The sequence below is a fragment of the Embiotoca jacksoni genome, unplaced genomic scaffold (genome assembly GCF_022577435.1).
Source record: "Embiotoca jacksoni isolate LCO1_2020_lvr unplaced genomic scaffold, fEmbJac1.0.p SCAF_3, whole genome shotgun sequence".
Taxonomy (NCBI): domain Eukaryota; kingdom Metazoa; phylum Chordata; class Actinopteri; family Embiotocidae; genus Embiotoca; species Embiotoca jacksoni.
The window spans coordinates 18,697,479-18,713,593 of NW_027185381.1; the positions used below are offsets into that span (position 1 = coordinate 18,697,479).

The 16,115-nt window shown below is 41.0% G+C and overlaps 3 protein-coding genes across 5 annotated transcripts; 1 reads left to right on the forward strand and 2 right to left on the reverse strand.

Annotated features, from left to right (window-relative positions):
- Positions 1-931: 931 nt before the first annotated feature.
- On the forward strand, positions 932-2,768 carry LOC138206043 (calcium and integrin-binding protein 1-like). The gene is made up of 7 exons (XM_069162494.1): positions 932-1,079; positions 1,483-1,517; positions 1,613-1,712; positions 1,861-2,014; positions 2,097-2,215; positions 2,350-2,438; positions 2,547-2,768. The coding sequence occupies exons 1-7, from the start codon at positions 1,029-1,031 to the stop codon at positions 2,566-2,568; spliced, it is 570 nt and encodes a 189-aa protein (XP_069018595.1). The 5' UTR covers positions 932-1,028; the 3' UTR covers positions 2,569-2,768.
- On the reverse strand, positions 2,544-5,128 carry LOC138206042 (RCC1 domain-containing protein 1-like). Its single transcript, XM_069162493.1, has 8 exons — positions 4,828-5,128; positions 4,487-4,702; positions 4,222-4,381; positions 3,998-4,119; positions 3,799-3,903; positions 3,311-3,478; positions 3,194-3,223; positions 2,544-3,065 (listed from the first exon to the last, which is right to left on the reverse strand). Exons 1-8 carry the CDS (start codon positions 5,024-5,026, stop codon positions 2,890-2,892), a joined length of 1,176 nt encoding a protein of 391 aa, XP_069018594.1. The 5' UTR covers positions 5,027-5,128; the 3' UTR covers positions 2,544-2,889.
- Positions 5,129-5,172: 44 nt separating this feature from the next.
- On the reverse strand, positions 5,173-12,187 carry unc45a (unc-45 myosin chaperone A). 3 transcript variants are annotated; one of them, XM_069162490.1, is made up of 19 exons: positions 12,075-12,187; positions 11,737-11,929; positions 10,781-10,956; positions 10,592-10,681; positions 10,284-10,451; positions 9,853-10,021; positions 9,553-9,723; positions 9,219-9,390; positions 8,770-9,070; positions 8,595-8,689; positions 8,269-8,410; positions 7,901-8,041; positions 7,634-7,761; positions 7,490-7,556; positions 7,273-7,386; positions 7,060-7,175; positions 6,274-6,391; positions 6,033-6,188; positions 5,173-5,938 (listed from the first exon to the last, which is right to left on the reverse strand). In XM_069162490.1, exons 1-19 carry the CDS (start codon positions 12,096-12,098, stop codon positions 5,651-5,653), a joined length of 2,829 nt encoding a protein of 942 aa, XP_069018591.1. In that variant the 5' UTR covers positions 12,099-12,187; the 3' UTR covers positions 5,173-5,650. The 3 variants fall into 3 exon arrangements, with proteins under 3 accessions (XP_069018591.1, XP_069018592.1, XP_069018593.1); XM_069162491.1 differs by having other exon boundaries at positions 12,064-12,147; XM_069162492.1 differs by lacking the exons at positions 5,173-5,938; positions 6,274-6,391 and having other exon boundaries at positions 6,058-6,188.
- Positions 12,188-16,115: the final 3,928 nt, after the last annotated feature.

Consider the following 16,115-nt stretch of genomic DNA (forward strand, 5'->3'; position numbering starts at 1 on the left):
TCATTAGAGACAGCACGAAACCTGAACCTGAAACGTTCGGATCTTATTCTATGAGGGTATAGGTACTCCTGATACTTGAATATATTTGTCTGCACTACTGCACGTGGTGTGACATCCTATCTGAGGACCTACCTACAGTTTGCATATTCATTTTGACACCAAAGAGCGTGGCGACATGTAACTGTAAATGCAACAGGGGGCAATGTTTCACTTCTTGCATTTGAATATTGTCTGCTGTGCAGCATGTCAAGTCTCTGCTAAATAAAATGTCAAATAACATTTTCATTATCAAATTGTTAGAAAATTGCATTTGAATTTTAATTGGGACATTGAATTAACTTAAAAATGAAATATTGTCACCTGTACAGTGTGATGCAATTTTGAAAATTAAATTTAAAACACCTTTTCATGTAGAATTTAATATGGACAGAAAACGCCCATACAAGTATGTGAGGAAGGGAAATTGTATAATCGCAGTATGATTTTAATTCTCACTCAAATAACTCATACATACATGCAAAATTAGAACCCTATTTTGGAATTGGCCTATACTGCTTCGTTTTTAGGTTCCCATTATCACAATGATTTTTCCCCTTAGAGCCTTCTATTGAATACTTCTTTCCTGTTATATTTTAATTGTTACTGAACAGAAAAAAAATACACCAAAAATATTTGTTTAAAGTAGTTTGACGACCAAACTGGAAAAGTGGAAACAAGAACCGAACCACTGTAAGAGTCAGATTATTAAACTTGTGAACTGTGTTGAAATAAGGCAAGATATTGAATTGAAAAGTTAAAACTAAAGCATTTACTTAATGTCACCTGTTGACCCTTGGTGGGAATTGTTTGTAAGAACGTCACTATAGAAACCGTTACGTAGCGACAGCACAAAAGAAGAAAAAAACAAAACAAGGAACGCTCTTGCCAGAAGCCGGAAGTAAGCCACGCACAACCTGTTAGCTGTCCAGTAGTTCGCTGGGTAACTATTTACAACAACAAAGCGACATTTTCGAGTCGAAAAGCTCGATATGGGAACGACGACAAGTCATCTTGGGAAGGATTTGCTGTCAGAATACCAAGTAAGTGCCGAAAAGAAAGTCTCCCCAAAAGAAAATATTAGTTATAAGGTTACGTAGTTTGACCTAGTTGCTAAAGTTGAGCGCTGTAGTTTTTTTTTTACCCCCCCGTAATAACCCGAGGATAATCGTCGTGGCTGTCGTAGCTTCACGTTTTAAGACTAAATAAAACTATTACAGCCTTTTCATCAGAGGAACAGGATGATTTACTCTTAACAGTGTTAAATATTTCTATAAACTAAGCATAGCATTAGTGGTAGATGAATTGATAATCACTTGTATGATAATGAAAGCTAAAGTTGGTGCTGATGTCAGAAAGTCAGACTCATACAAGTATTCTTGTGTGGACATTTTTTTTTAAATTTTGGATTAATCAATTATTGTTGTCAATAAAATTACTTTTTAGGAGCTGACCTTCCTGACAAAACAAGAAATTCTTCTGTAAGTGTCGAGAATCACAATTTGCTATTTAAACAAATGCATTTTAATTATTACCACATACATGAATATAACTTTTGGCTTCTGTTTTTTTTTAGGGCTCACAAGAGATTCACTGAACTGCTCACGAAAGATGAGAAAGATCTTTCAAACACCAGAGTGTCAATGGAAAGGATTCTTACTCTGCCCGAGCTCAAGGTGAAAAGACAGTTTAAAAAAAAAAAGAGAAGAGAAAATATGTTATGTGATTTGGTTCATGCTAAGTGAGGAGGGATTTCTATTCAGGAAGAAGTGCTTTAATTACTGATACTGACTGTACTGACCTTTGTACTTGTTCCTGTCACAGTCTAACCCATTCAGGGAAAGAATATGCCATGTCTTCTCCACATGTGAGCAAAAAGACGGAAGCCTGACATTTGAAGACTTCCTGGATCTTTTGAGTGCCTTCAGCGACTCCGCCACACTGGAAATCAAATCCCACTATGCATTCCGTATATTTGGTAAATAAGCTGATAAAACACAGGCTGGTTAATTGTGCACCTATGGATATCGATCTTTGCTAAGTGGTTTTGATATTTTCAGACTTCGATGACGATGGAACACTCGATTGTGGCGATCTGGAGAAGCTGGTTAACTGCTTGACCGGTGACACGGATGACACGAGGCTGTCCTCGGAGGAAATGAGGCAGCTCATCAACAATGTGAGTTCACGGAGGCTTCTTGTCTTTGAGGTTGCAGAGAGGCACTCTGGCCAGTTGGAATCAGTGGGAAGTTGCGGGGCGGTACACCGATGTGTCAGTGGCCTGAACTGTTGTTTTCTTTGCACGTCGTTTAGATTCTTGAAGAGTCGGACATCGACAAGGATGGAACCGTGAACCTTTCAGAATTTCAGCACGTTATCTCAAGGTCACCGGATTTTGTCAGGCGAGTAGAAATCCATCATCACTGATTATGTACATCTTATTATGTATCTTTACTCAGCACAATTTTGCTCGTTCTAACAGCTTCCATTATTATTCAATTTCCTTACAGTTCTTTCAAGATTGTGCTGTGAAGACCTCGAACAAGCTGTGGAAACGCATCGCCCTTTAATTCTCCTTATATTGTTTAATTTTAACTCCGACAAATTTTAAATTCTTGTCTTAAATTATATTTACCTGTAGATTTTATTGCCTTAACTGTTTTATGTATAATTTGTGGAAAATGACCCCCCTTTTTTAATATCAGTAAAAAAAAATTAAAAGGTTTACAAAAGGTTTTGCATTTGTTTTTTTTATACAGACATATGACCAAATAACATATTACAAAATATATGTATTTGTTGGGATAATTTACACTTCCTGGTCTGTTGGCCAAAGTTCAATGTCCATGTTAATTAGGTGGATTCAGTTGTATTTTTGGGAGCTACTTTCTCCTTGACAGCAGCTGCGAAAGTGTTCCATGTCCCACACACTACGTCAACCACGCGCATCTGCTCGGCCTTGAAAAACTCCACACGCTGGGGCTCATCTGAACTCATTAAAGTTTCATGTCCAAGTTGACCATATTCACCTGAGAAAGATAGGCAGAAAAGCTCAGCATACACTGACCATATTAATGTTACGTTTCAGTTTGATTGGATTGGTACCGCTCCTGGCAGTGTTTATTACATTTTATTAAAGTTGTCGACTCAGACTTACCCCAGCCCCAAGTGTAAAGATCACCTGTGGCTGAAATGAGAAAATATAAAGACAATGACACCGATTTCCCAAAACATATTCATCAATGTCAACAAATTGTCAAAAGAGATTTCTTACTTGTTACTGCGGCCGTGTGCCTGGAGCCACAGCTGACAGTCTGGATCTCACACGATGGAGTGACATCCAGCAGAGCTGGGAACGCCTGGATTGATATGAATACCTCTTCATGCTTCTCTCCCTCTTGTAGCTCTTCACCAGGAGATGTGCCAACATCGTGGCTCAGTTCTGTTCGATACAGTCGATGCGAGCAAGATTTTACAACTCAAGAGGTTACATTTAAGTGGTTTCAATATGTACATAACAGGCAACATACAGTAAATTATATACTATAATTATAGGGATGGTACATCCACAAACACCTTTCCCATACCCATCTTTACCATGATAAACAGATTTTTATGTTTTTCAGAGGTAAAAACCTGGCACGAATCATTCATAGATAGCAGTTCTGTGAAAATATTTATATTGAAATTAGGATGGATGTAACTATCACACATGCCATAGAGTATACTGCATAGTGACCATTTAATCCTGACGGGACAGACCTGCTTGTTGGCTGCTTTTCTGTTGTGATGCTTTCCCCAGACCTCGTGAAGGAAGTCCGAGCTGGCCACTCTCATTCCAGCCCCACACATAAAGATCACCCCCGTCTGTGGACAAAAAAAAGAGGTAATTTGCAGTAGTTTTCCTCACAAGTTGTGGATATAACCCTTTGCACTGCCCGGATCTTTACTTTACACTTACCACTAATGCAGACAGAGTGCCAGCCTCCTGAAGCCACAGAGTTCATAGGCATCCCCAACAGTGCCTCCACTGCCTTGGGCTCCTCCTCAGAGGTGAGGCCTCCATGCCCCAACTGTCCATGGCTGCAAAAAAAACCCAAACATAAACACACACAAAAAGATCAACATGTGCATGAGGGTATTATTGCCCAGATTTCCAGATGGATGTGTGAGTATGAGCTCTACCTGCCCTGTCCCCAGGTGTAAACAGCACCAGTGGCAGAGAGCAGGACAGCATGCTCTGCACCCAGTGCCAGGCTCTTGGCTTTCAGGTGTGTGGACACGGAGTAGTAGAAGGGAAATTTTGAGGCTACATATCCTCCAGGGACCAATGGGAATTTCACATCTATAGCAAAAAAAAATAAAATAAAAAAGTGTAGACTGTTGAGCCTCCGTCATTGCACACAACACGTACCTTGTAACTGTAAACAAATATCAAAATACGCGTTACCAGAGCTCTCTGACTGGGTTTTTATCTCCATGCTCCATGACGGAGTATTGTCTTTCTTCTGCAAATCCCAGGATTCAATCCTGTCTGGGAAAGCGAGGATCAAGTGCGATTCACTGATGGAGGCATCTTTACAGCCGCGGCTCTCTACTGCAGAAATCCCACAGCACTCACCGGAGAAGGATGTCCCGAAGCCGGCCAGGCACGCACCGGTGTCCCCTTGCAGACACGGCAAAAATAACAACGAGTTTACGGGTAAATAAAGAGTGCTCGTCTATAAAGCCCGTTTCTATTTCCTCATCCGGAGCTGTTGTTCAAAGTTATTTTCTCTCGGACAGACTTACCATCCAAATGCAGAGATGCTCTTCGACTCCAACTTGCTCTGATTTTACTCGTCTTCGAGAAGCAGTCCACGTGACAGTTTATCTCTTTTGGATGACTCACTTTCACTTCCGTGATAGCATCGCTGCTCTCTTCTTTATCGGACTTCTCCTGGACGCATATCTGTCCAAACGCGTTAAAGCCAAACCCAAACCAGCGCATTTGCACAGCTTCACCTCGCCGGTGGTTTAGAAACACTCTTTGAGCGGCGCGACGCAGCTGTCCGCGTGATTAAACACTCATGAACACACCACCAGGAAGTAATGCGCATGCGCGTCTGCGTAGCGTCACAATAACTTCACAGCGAAGATGGGTTAACTCAGCTGCGCAAGACAATGCAACTGTAGGTTTATTCTTTACAATCAGTGTGTTCAGTCCAAATTATAAAACCACAAACCGTACAATCAACACATTGGAAATGTAGTAATAGTAGTTATAAAATAATGAATAAGTAGTGTGTTAGATAAAGACAATCATTTTGTGAATAATAATGTCACTACTAAAATATTTGGACAATTAAAGGAATGGACATCTTAAGTAAAGAATGTATAGAGGTATCTTTTTGTTTTTGCATGCACACAATGTGAAACTGCAGTTAAATCTCCCTTGTGATGAAATATTACTGGTTTTACATTTATCACATTTCTTCATTGACTTTCTTACTGTTTTTGCAGGTTTTTAAGACACATGAACATTTCCTGCAAACATGAAATGACTTCACCAGTCCAGCATAATTCTTGAAACACTTACTGCCAGAAGGCAGCTCCACACCCTGCAGCTGTGTTTTTAGGATTCAGTTCCTTTGATCTTTTCATTTCCGTCCCCGCTTCTGATGAGGCAATACTCTACGGCTTTATCCAGACAGCTCTGAGCTGCGTTGGAGACAGGATCCGGTGTCCCCTCCCCTCCCTTTGCAAGGACAGAAAGAATCTCCAGAACTTCACTCTCCATGAGTGTCTCAGCCAGACTCTTCTCCGCCTGTATCATGTTCAGGATGATGACCACTCCACGATGACGCAGGTCGGTTATTTCACTGAGCAGCAAAGCCTGAAAAATCTCTAGCCAGTGGCTTGTCTGTGGAAAAAAAAAGGACAGCAGGAGTCATGTGAACTAGAACAAAGATTAATTATACTGTACGAGGCTGCTTTAAGTTTTTTTTTTTCCTCACAGCTAAAGGGATGCGGGCGCAGAGCCCCGGCTGCTCAGTGGTCAGCATGGCCAGAGTTCCTGCAGCAGCTTTCCGCAGCCTCTCGTCCTCCTCTCCGCTGTAAAGCACCAGCAGCTTCAGACGGTCATTACCCACGCCCAGATACAGCCTCTGCACCTGAGGACACACCAAACAGCCGCTGCTGTCAGATTGACTTTTCTTCACATTCTTACAATAGATTCTATTGTTAATGATATCTCACCTCTTTACTTAAAATCAAATTACACATGCACTCTGTGGCAGAGGCTCGGATCAGGTTGTTCTCCTCGAACATGTAGTTATCAACTTTGGCTACAGCTTTCTCCTTTATGATCTTTTGTCTGTGAAACGACAAACCTAATGAATTCAAAAACTCTAACACTGTTATGAAAACTGTGATAATAAGACATACTCAAACAATAAATAAAACAGAACCAGACTTGCTTGCACAATTGCATGACTTTAAAATTAATTATCAGTTTATGCAGTGAAATCAGCTTTGGAGGGAAATTCAATTTCAGGGGTCAACCTTCAGTGACTTGAAATACTTTAACCTGAAGAAATGTGGCATGGCTTGGACTTGCTCTGAATAATTTGGGACTTGTATTTTTTATTTGCTCTCCAAATGACTGTTCATTTATCAAGTCATAGACTAAGTCCAAATGAAGTCTCAGTCACTTGGTCTTGTCCCAAAATAATTAAAAACAGCTTTGGTGGGACTGTTTTCACAGCATTTACACTTTTTTGGAGCCAAACTATGGTCCTGTGTGCCAAGCAATAAAAAAAATAAAGAAAATCACACATATATAAGGAACTACATTTATGACAACACTTTTCCATTTAATTGCAAAAGAAATTTTGCAATATTTAGAAAACGTGAGAATGAAAACTTAGAATCTATGTCTAAATCTGTAAACACTTCATAAACTGTTTGTGTTACATGTGTCCAAACTAAAATTGGCTGCTTTGCACATGTTTTCTAAGGAGAGACTTCCCCCTAGTGGCCAACCTGAGTCTTTCACTGGTGCCGGCCAGGTTGGTGAGAGCCATGAGAGACTCGAAGTTCTGCAGCACGGTGCACTCAAGACTCAGAAGGATGACAAGTGGGCGCACCACCTCATAGATCTGACAACAAAATGTAAGTCAAGGTTAAACGAGGGAAGGAATTTATATTTTTTTAACTGAAGTGGCTTTTTAATGGCTGTTTTTTTTATTTATTTACCCTTTCTCCTGGAAAGGCGATCTCTGGGTTAGATGTGATGGTTATTTTTGCCAGAGCTTGAGCAGCTTTGAGTTTTCCTTCTTCCGTGTTGTCGGATGCAAGTGGGATGAGAGCCTGTGGAGGAGAACAGCAAACATAAATCATTTAAACCTCCTAAAGCGAGGGGGTTGAGATCAGTGTGCAGTCTAAACTAAGTGTATTTGTCAGGCTGCTCTACCTTTCCTCCACCGTGCGCCACCACTGTGCCTCTGTCTTCCTGTCGTTCCACCAAAGCCAAAAACACCCTGCAGTGAAAAAATATCTTAACCAAAAAATCTAGAGAGAATGGCTCGTGAAAAAACAGCAATTACCATTATCCTACCTGGCGATACATTCCTTACAAGCCTCGGTGAGGGCAGCACTCTCCTGTTTCACCATACACACCAACGCAGACACCACACCAGCCTCCAGCAGCTTCGCCAGCCGTTTCTCCACAAAGGCAGGAGCATCCTGACATAAAAATGCAGGTAGATTTAAGTGAAACAGCTTCTCTTATCTAAAAAATATGCATGAAACATGAGCTGCTGGGCAATAACAATACATGTTGTTGGGTACTAGCTCTACATGAAAACAAGCATTTAAACAGTACCTTGGGATGCTCCTCAGGCACGTGCTGCTTTGCATACTTGGCCAGCTCAACCATTTGAGGGTCTGGCTTCTCCACTTCATAGCTGTTAGTGCAATTCACTAATGTAGAGCTCATAGCAAAGAGTACAGTCTTATCCTCAGACTGCAAGACCACAAACAAACACAACAGGGCTGTCAATGCTTCACAGCCAACACCAGTATCATGCAATTTACTGAGGATCGTCATGGTTGGTGATTTTAAATACTACATAAAAAAATAAATGTCACAGTAACTACCAAGACCCTCTTCAGGCAGGAATCCGATTTCATAATTGCCTGGTTTTATCCGTGTATGTTAAATATTAAAAGAAATACAATAGTCATTAAAACCTTTGCCAGTTCAAACATGGCCAACAGAGCATCCTTGTCTTCCACTAGGTCCATTTTCACATCAGCATCAAAGGTGAGGTAGGCAAGACCTTCCACAGACCAGCGGCGGGAGGTCGGGGGCAGAGACTCATTACACAGCCATCTGACAGAGAAAGAGGTACAGCTTACACATACAGTTTACGTAATCCAAAATTACTACCCAACTGTTTTCAAACATGCAAAGAATTTGACTTTGATTGAGAGTCTGATGAAGCCAATGTAGATCAGGAATGACACATCTCTCTTTATCTATACCCAGGTCCAAGATTCAACGCAGGCAAACATACTTCCTGCACTGCTTTGCGAGTTTAAGCGTAGATCCCTCTGCAAACTGCTTCATGCTGAAATCTGTCCCTCCTGCTGATCCAAGCTTGCACAATCCCTGCGTAATAACCCACACAAAATGGTTAGTTACATCTTTATTTGGAAAAGTTATTTTCTCCAACTATCTGCAGTACTTACCACGAGGGCTCTCACGCGTATCCTGTCATTCTCGCTCTTCTTGTAGAGGTCCTTCAGAAGGGTCACTCCATTGGCTGTGATGAAGGATGCTCTCTTGGCTTTGCCTGCAGCATGGATAAGAGCCTCCACCGCTAGCTGCTGGTGAGTTACATCTTCGGAGGCACACAGAGCGATCACTGCATCCATCATTCCTGACATTTCCAGAGTTCGGTTACCCACGTCACTCGGGCCTTGGAGGAGGACTGATACTGTCTGGATGGCTCGCAGCTTGGCATCGAGGCCGGATTGGCTGAAGTGTTGCCTTCCAGAAAAACATCAGATTCAAAGAATTATCAAGGACTGCCAGGTTTGGCTAAGGGGCCTTTAATAATGATTTTTCATGCTGACAAGTTACTGCAGTGGAAAAGCAGTTCTTAAATTAAACAAGCAAGTTTCGGTGGTCAACTCACTGAACATATTCTTCACATAGCTTGTTGAAGTTCTCCCTCTCCTTGTCGCTCTTCAGATCATCGTAGAGTTTGCTAAGCAAGACAGAGCAGCTCATGTGAGTGTTGTCTGTAAGAGGTGGTCCTTCTGAGAGCTCAGGGACGGTGCCGGCCACCTGCAGGATTTTCTTCAGCCCTGCAGGAGAACAAGGAGGCCTTTAATTTGGCTGCAATGATGCCAGACAAATTTCTAAAATTGGCTTGAAGAAGCATTTAAAAACATCTATCTCCTCATTGTGATGTGAAGGAATGACAAACTGAAATAGATATGTGTGGCAGCAGGTCCAAAGCCACATACCCATGTCTACCACCCATAACGTGAGGGAGTTGTCAGGGTTTTTCAGGGACTTGCGTGGTACTTGTTTGACCAGGAGGTTGATGGCGCTGTCTCTGCCTGGCCCCGACACATTAGATGCTGTCATCATTTCCAGCAGATGGCGTAACATTGAACGTAGCTCCATGGATGGTTCTGTGTCAATTTCATACAATGAATCACTATGCACAGAACAGAAAGCTGATACATACAAAAAGCACTAGTAAAAGGTTAAGTTTCATGAGTGTAGCCTAGTCCACAAACATTATCAGAGTGCAAACTCACCAGGAAGTATGGCTTCATCTTTCCCTCTGATCTCTCTTGTCATGCCCTCTGTCAGAGCCTCAAACATCACCTGCAGCAGATGGCAGGCAGCCAGAGACACAGTGGAGGTTCCTGATCCCATTACTGCACACAGCTGCTCCATTCCCAACTCATTCACTATAGCCATAGTCTGGGAAAAAAAAATTGAAGATGTCAGCAATAAAAAGCTGACATTGAAGATTGAAGTTTTACTAGCACAGTGAATTCACTCTTGTGTGGTTGTAGATATAGATCAGCATCTGCTGTCGACCAGACTTTACAAGAGATGGAAACAAGAATGAATAAAAACTAAAGGATACACTTCCTGTTTTATCTGTTTGTTTGCGTGTCTTTTGAAAAATGACCTTAAAGATGATGCCGTTGATAACTTTAGAGAGAATTGTAACACTTACTCTCGACTGATGTTCAGTGCACAACCCAACTAATGTCCTGAGAGCAGAAAGGACAACCTCCTCCACCTCCGACTGAAGCAGTTTCTGAATTAACTTCACTCCATCATTACGGAAGATCTGTTCGGCTCCTGCCGCGTCTCGAGATAACACCACCAGATTCTGAGCCGCCTGAGATTGATTAAAAGAACTGCATTATTTTTGATGAAATGCAGCTTAAGAGACATATCAAGATAAATGAAGAAAAATCAAACACATTAAGAGTGAATTACAGAAATTTCTTAAGACGCTGCCTCATGGGCCACTCTTACCTTCAGTCGATCTGTGTCTTTGGCAGATGCATCTAAGAGGAGGGAGAACATTTGCTGCACGCGACTATCTGTGGAGTTTAGTTCTGCTGACTAAAGGGTCAAGAGAAAAGACAGTAATTAGCAATAGTTTCATTAAGGGGGCTTCTCAGATGAAGACAAACCTTCATGACCTGATGAACATCACATCACCTTTATTTGGATCTGTGCTCCCAGCTGTCTGAGCAGATCCTGGAAAACTTTGTTTTTGGGCTCCAGCTGGGCACACCTCTGAGCATCCAGAAAGGCCTGGTCAAGCCGACCAAGTTTCTGACAAGCCTGGGCCCTCCGAAACCTGGCTTTCACATCACCCGGATCAGTGTCGAGTGCTGAAAACAGAGACAGCATTAACGATCACCATAACTCAGGGTTTGTCCATAGGTTTCTGGGGGTGCTTCGGTCATGACTAAAAACAATGCATTCTTACATAATTCTGGACAATATTTATTTTAAATAATTTTCTATTTGCCTGCAATTTTCTCAACCTCCTGTAGTCTGTAACCAGCAGCCAGCAGTAGGGACAAATATGGATAAAATGTTATCTTTATCTTTGAACCTTCTGGTCCGCAATTATAAATACTCTTATCTGTTTCTGTTCATTCAGCTTAGGCACTGTGAAAAAGGTAGGTAGGTAGTTACTTTATTAATCCCCAAGGGGAATTTGTTTTCGATACAGCAGTATACAGGAAAGCAATACAATAATAATAAAATAATAAAAAGCAATAACATAACAGCAAAAAAAACAACAACAACAACAAAATTAATATAAAATGCACAGTATTTTAATTATAAAATGCACAGTATTTTAATTATAAAATGCACTGTATATACAGTACAGTATATATATGTGTATATATATGTATATATATATAAACAACCAAGACACTTGTCAAAAGCACTTGGATGCTGCGCCTAAGAGTTATAAATGGAAGTGAAAACCTGTAACTACATCAAATCCTCAGACAGTTTTCAGACAGTTCATGCAACAATTCAATTTTATGTATTGTATAAAAATCACCATGGAACAGCCCCTCCCCCCCGAGCTCAAACAGATAGCCGAGTCCATCAAAGATCTTGCGACTTCTGCAGGAAACAAAGGATTGACCGACCTTTGGAGGCATCAGCCTCGGCCTTGCTGCACTCCTCCAGCTTCAGGTAGCAGGCAGAGCGGTTGCGGTACAGAACAGCGGTCTCTGCCCGGATGTCACTCAGCTTTATTGCTTCGGTGTAACAGCAGAGAGCACCGTGCATGTCTCCCGCCTTGAAAAGCGTGTTCCCCATCTCCTTCAGGGCTGCAGGGCCCTAGATTTAAAAGAGAAAAGGTGAACAATGGGACCGCGGGTTGAAAGACGTGCTCCGAGCAAAATGAAGCTTGGATAGCTAAGCTAAACAACAACAACAATAACAACAAAAAAAAAGGCTAAGCAGCTTCCTACCGTCGCCTTACCTTTTCTCCTGCACTCGTATTCATCTTCGAGATGCTTCACACAAACACACCGTCTCTTTGTCCGTTTACTATGAAGATTAATTTCATTCAAACACAAACACTGCCGATTTCTCTTCACGTCTCGCTGAACTGGAGCACGTTGATGACGTTTCCACACTGACCCCGCCCCTCCTCCCTACGCTGCATTACCATATAAGGAAGCGAGCAGCCAAACCTTCTTTGTCTCCACCTCTCCTTTGTTTGGTTGCATTTCCATTCTGCGGCTTTTCTCAGTCCACAAAGACACAGTTAGGTTAGGTTAGGTTAGGTAGTTACTTTATTAATCCCCGAGGGGAATTTTTTCTCGCTACAGCAGCATACAGGAAGCAATAAGATAATAATAGAATAATAGAAAAGCAATTAAATAGCAGTAAAAAAAATATAAAATATAAAATGCACAGTATATACAGTACAGTATATATCTATATATATTATATACAAACAACCAAGAAACACAGTCAACAGTGTTATTGTTATGTGATGGATATATCAAGTCACTTGTGTTGTAAAAGAAGAAGGGTCGTAACAGCATTTGGGTTGCCAGGTTGTGGAACATTGATTTTGATGGTTGGACTGGGGCCAAATACATTTTTCAATTATTTTTTAATTTCTCAAAATTGTCAAATTTACAGTTTAGAGAAAGAAAAAAAAAACCTTTACTAGACTATACAAGTCTGGAAAACACAACAGTAATACAGTGCAACAAACATACAAACACCACATTTCTTCCAAACCCTGGGTGACCAGTTTTGCACGTATTGACACACATATTTCAACATCTGCAGCTGTCAGATAAATATAGTGGCATACATACTACAATATTTGATAGTGAAATGTAATACAGTATACATATGGTCACATGAAATTGACAATGTTTTTTCTCTATATCAAAACAATGGGGGTGGATTCATTTTTTGTGACAAATTCAACTTTTGGACCACGTTTGGAATAAAAGTATTTGCGTTCTGAATCTCAGCATATGAATTTCAAAATCAATAATATTGCAAAGAAATATGTTTGTGATGGAAAAAAAGGATTTGTCCCTTCCTTTTGTTTGCATTGTGTCAAGCAGACTCTGAAAAGTTTCCTTTGTTTTCTGTCTTATTTGCAAATGATTCTTTCCGCCTCTAATTTGACGACTCCCCCGTGTCCTTATCTTGTGACCTACAACCAACTCTGTATTTTTGCAGATACAAAGGGAATGGGGGGGGTGACTGTTAACTGTTTGTCACACTGTATAAAAGCTGCCTTAAGGAAGAGGACTGTGGAGAACGGAAAATGAGGACGGCGGAGGAGAGGACCTGCTGGGGAAAAGAGCCATGCTGGAGAGGAATGCTGGGGGGATGGGAGAGGCTGATGGAGAGCACTGCTGGGGGGGATGGGAGAGCCCTGATGTAGGGCCCTGCTGGGGGGGGAGCACTGCTGGACACCTCTCTTTGAGGGTGCATGCGGTTGCTCCTTCTTGCAAGAATAAAATGTCCGATGTGTTTGATTTTGAACCAAGCCTCTTGAGTAATTTTTTTCCAACAGTTTGCATTATATGCAATGTATCACCAGCTCTGCTTTGTGTAACAGTGCAACCACACGGATTAAAAGAGTGAAGGAAGTATCCTGTTATGTCCTGCATCAGTCCCCTGGGAAACTCCCGTTTACCAGGACAGCCTAGCACTATTGTTGCGTGTCCTCCGTTGCCTTGGAGACAAGATGGTTCCCTTTGGGCTTTGTGCTCAGGTACACCTGTTAAGACTCTCACGTTACCGTGGCAGCTTTGTTAATTTAGAAGAATATCCAGCATGAACAATTGGTATACGTTTCCTTGGGCCTGGGCTTGTCGTCAGGCCTCGTTCATAGATCTGCAGGAGATCCACGAGGCTCAGGGACAGCACCTGCAACTCAACAAAGAGCCCCAGTTTGAAATCAAAATCAAAAGCAGCTGTGTAAACATTTGTTCCTTATCACCGCTTGGTTTTCTCTGGGGGGGGTTATGCTTTCATAGCAGGATTCTGTCATTACTGGTGTATTTTCTGGAACCAAACCTATTTTAAATGGCACTCTCGCATATATACCTTAATTATTGCACTTTGAATGTTTTCATAGATACCGTGAGAAGTTATCGGCCTCCTGTAACTGAAGTGAAACCAAAACAGTCCCATCTGTTCCTGTCATGACAGTCTCCAAATTAATTATTGAAATGCCAGCTAATCTCCTGTTTCCATAAACACGCACAGTTTTTGAATGAGCCATCAAAAAACAACAATGTGACTCACCTGCAAAGCACCACTACATTTTTCATGCAGGATTTGTCAGGTGCACAGTAATTCTTAGCAGCAGTCAAGGAAGATCTCTCAATACACGAATGGTTCAGACGGGAAGCCACTCCATAAAAGTCATAACATTTTTAAAGCTCTGTATTTCTTTTAAAAATCACTCCGAATGGAAAAACGTAATGGTGAGCCTGAACATCTTTAATTTACGGAGGCACGTTGGTTTTTAGTCATCCCTTTATTACAGCATTTCATTTATATGCAAAATTGCAATATTTATTAATTTATGCTCTAAATCGGTTAAGTAAGAGGTGAAAAGTGGACATTTATTTTTATGGATTCTTCAGTCTCTCACATACATGAGAAAAGTAGATCTATATTAGCATAGTTTGAGTTATTTTTTTATTAGGGCCCGAGCACCGACGGTGCGAAAGCCATATTTGTTCTTCAAGGAATTATTATTCCGCGTTATTATTATTCTCTGTAAACAACTACATTTTTGGAGGCTTTATCATATTCAAAAACTCATGAAAGTTGGTACACGCGTCTCTCCTGGCGTATTTTAGTGGAGTCGTGAGGCCAAATGCCCCGGTGGCTTTCTTTTCTTACCTACATGCAAGAAATTCGGTGGACACGTGTATCAACACCGAGATGTCCAAAAAAGTTCCAACGCACAACTCAACAGGAAGTCTGCCATTTTTGATTTAGTCGCCATTTTTTGCCGATTCACACGTTATCTTTTAACGAACTCCTGCTACAGATTTTGTTGGGACTTAAAATGGAATTAAAAGTTATCAAAACCTCACGAAACTTTACACATGCGTCAGGCACCAACTTTCATGAGTTTTTGAAGATGCTCCGACCCACTGGATCCCCGGCATGCAGCGTGCAAGGGCCCGCATATCACTGCTTGCAGTTTTAATTATTATTTTTGTTTTGTTTTGTTTAGACGCCCAAAGCTTGTAAGTTTTTTTTTAGGGGGTAGGAGCACTTAATTTTAAATTGATTTATACTCTGTGACTTTCCTTGCTTTCAGCCTATAACAAGCAAAAGTATGCTACATTTTTTCATCAGAGAAGATAATCAAACAAAGTGCTGTTGACAACTACTATCACATTTACGCCCACCCACACCCATCGCCTTGGCTACACGTGGGTGTAAATGTGGAGGAGTGTAACAACGTAGACTACATTTAGTTCAATAATGTACAATTTCATGTACTTGTAGTTACTTGAACATTTCCATTTTATGCCGCTTTATACCTCCACCTCACTACATCTCAGAGGTAAATTTAGAACTTTTTACTCCACTGCATCTGTCTGATAGTTTTAGTTACTAATTAAACAGTCAAATTTGATTATTGCATCATCACAAATCTGAAAACAGTAATGTTTTTCTAAGCTTATTGACCTTTAAAAGATATGTGCTTCTCACATGACACCAGAACATCCAAATTATCTTATAAAAAGTGATTCATTACTGCAGTTTAAACTACCCAACAGTATAAATAAAGTTAGCACAGCCTAATATAACCAAAGCAGTAAAATGCACATTAATGCAGAAGTGATATTAGTCTAAAAACATCATGCAGAAAAGCACTGACAGGGAACATTATCTGCATGTTTACTTTTACTTTTGATATCCTACTTCATGCAAATCTTTCTGATAATACTTAAATACTTTTGAATGCAGGACTTTTCCCTCGAGTAGTCTTTTTTTCACTGTGGTCTAAGTAGCC

Coding starts and splice junctions, on each gene's coding strand:
- LOC138206043 (XM_069162494.1), top strand. CDS start 1,029: ATGGGAACGACGACAAGTCATCTTGGGAAGGATTTGCTGTCAGAATAC. Junction 1,713..1,860: donor TTACTCTGCCCGAGCTCAAG/GTGAAAAGACAG, acceptor TTCCTGTCACAG/TCTAACCCATTCAGGGAAAG. Junction 2,216..2,349: donor TGAGGCAGCTCATCAACAAT/GTGAGTTCACGG, acceptor CACGTCGTTTAG/ATTCTTGAAGAGTCGGACAT.
- unc45a (XM_069162490.1), bottom strand. CDS start 12,098: ATGAATACGAGTGCAGGAGAAAAG. Junction 8,690..8,769: donor TACGCGTGAGAGCCCTCGTG/GTAAGTACTGCA, acceptor GTTATTACGCAG/GGATTGTGCAAGCTTGGATC. Junction 8,042..8,268: donor CCATGTTTGAACTGGCAAAG/GTTTTAATGACT, acceptor GTGGTCTTGCAG/TCTGAGGATAAGACTGTACT.
- LOC138206042 (XM_069162493.1), bottom strand. CDS start 5,026: ATGCGCTGGTTTGGGTTTGGCTTTAACGCGTTTGGACAGATATGCGTC. Junction 4,382..4,486: donor AACCCAGTCAGAGAGCTCTG/GTAACGCGTATT, acceptor TTTTTGCTATAG/ATGTGAAATTCCCATTGGTC. Junction 3,224..3,310: donor GCACACGGCCGCAGTAACAA/GTAAGAAATCTC, acceptor TTCTCATTTCAG/CCACAGGTGATCTTTACACT.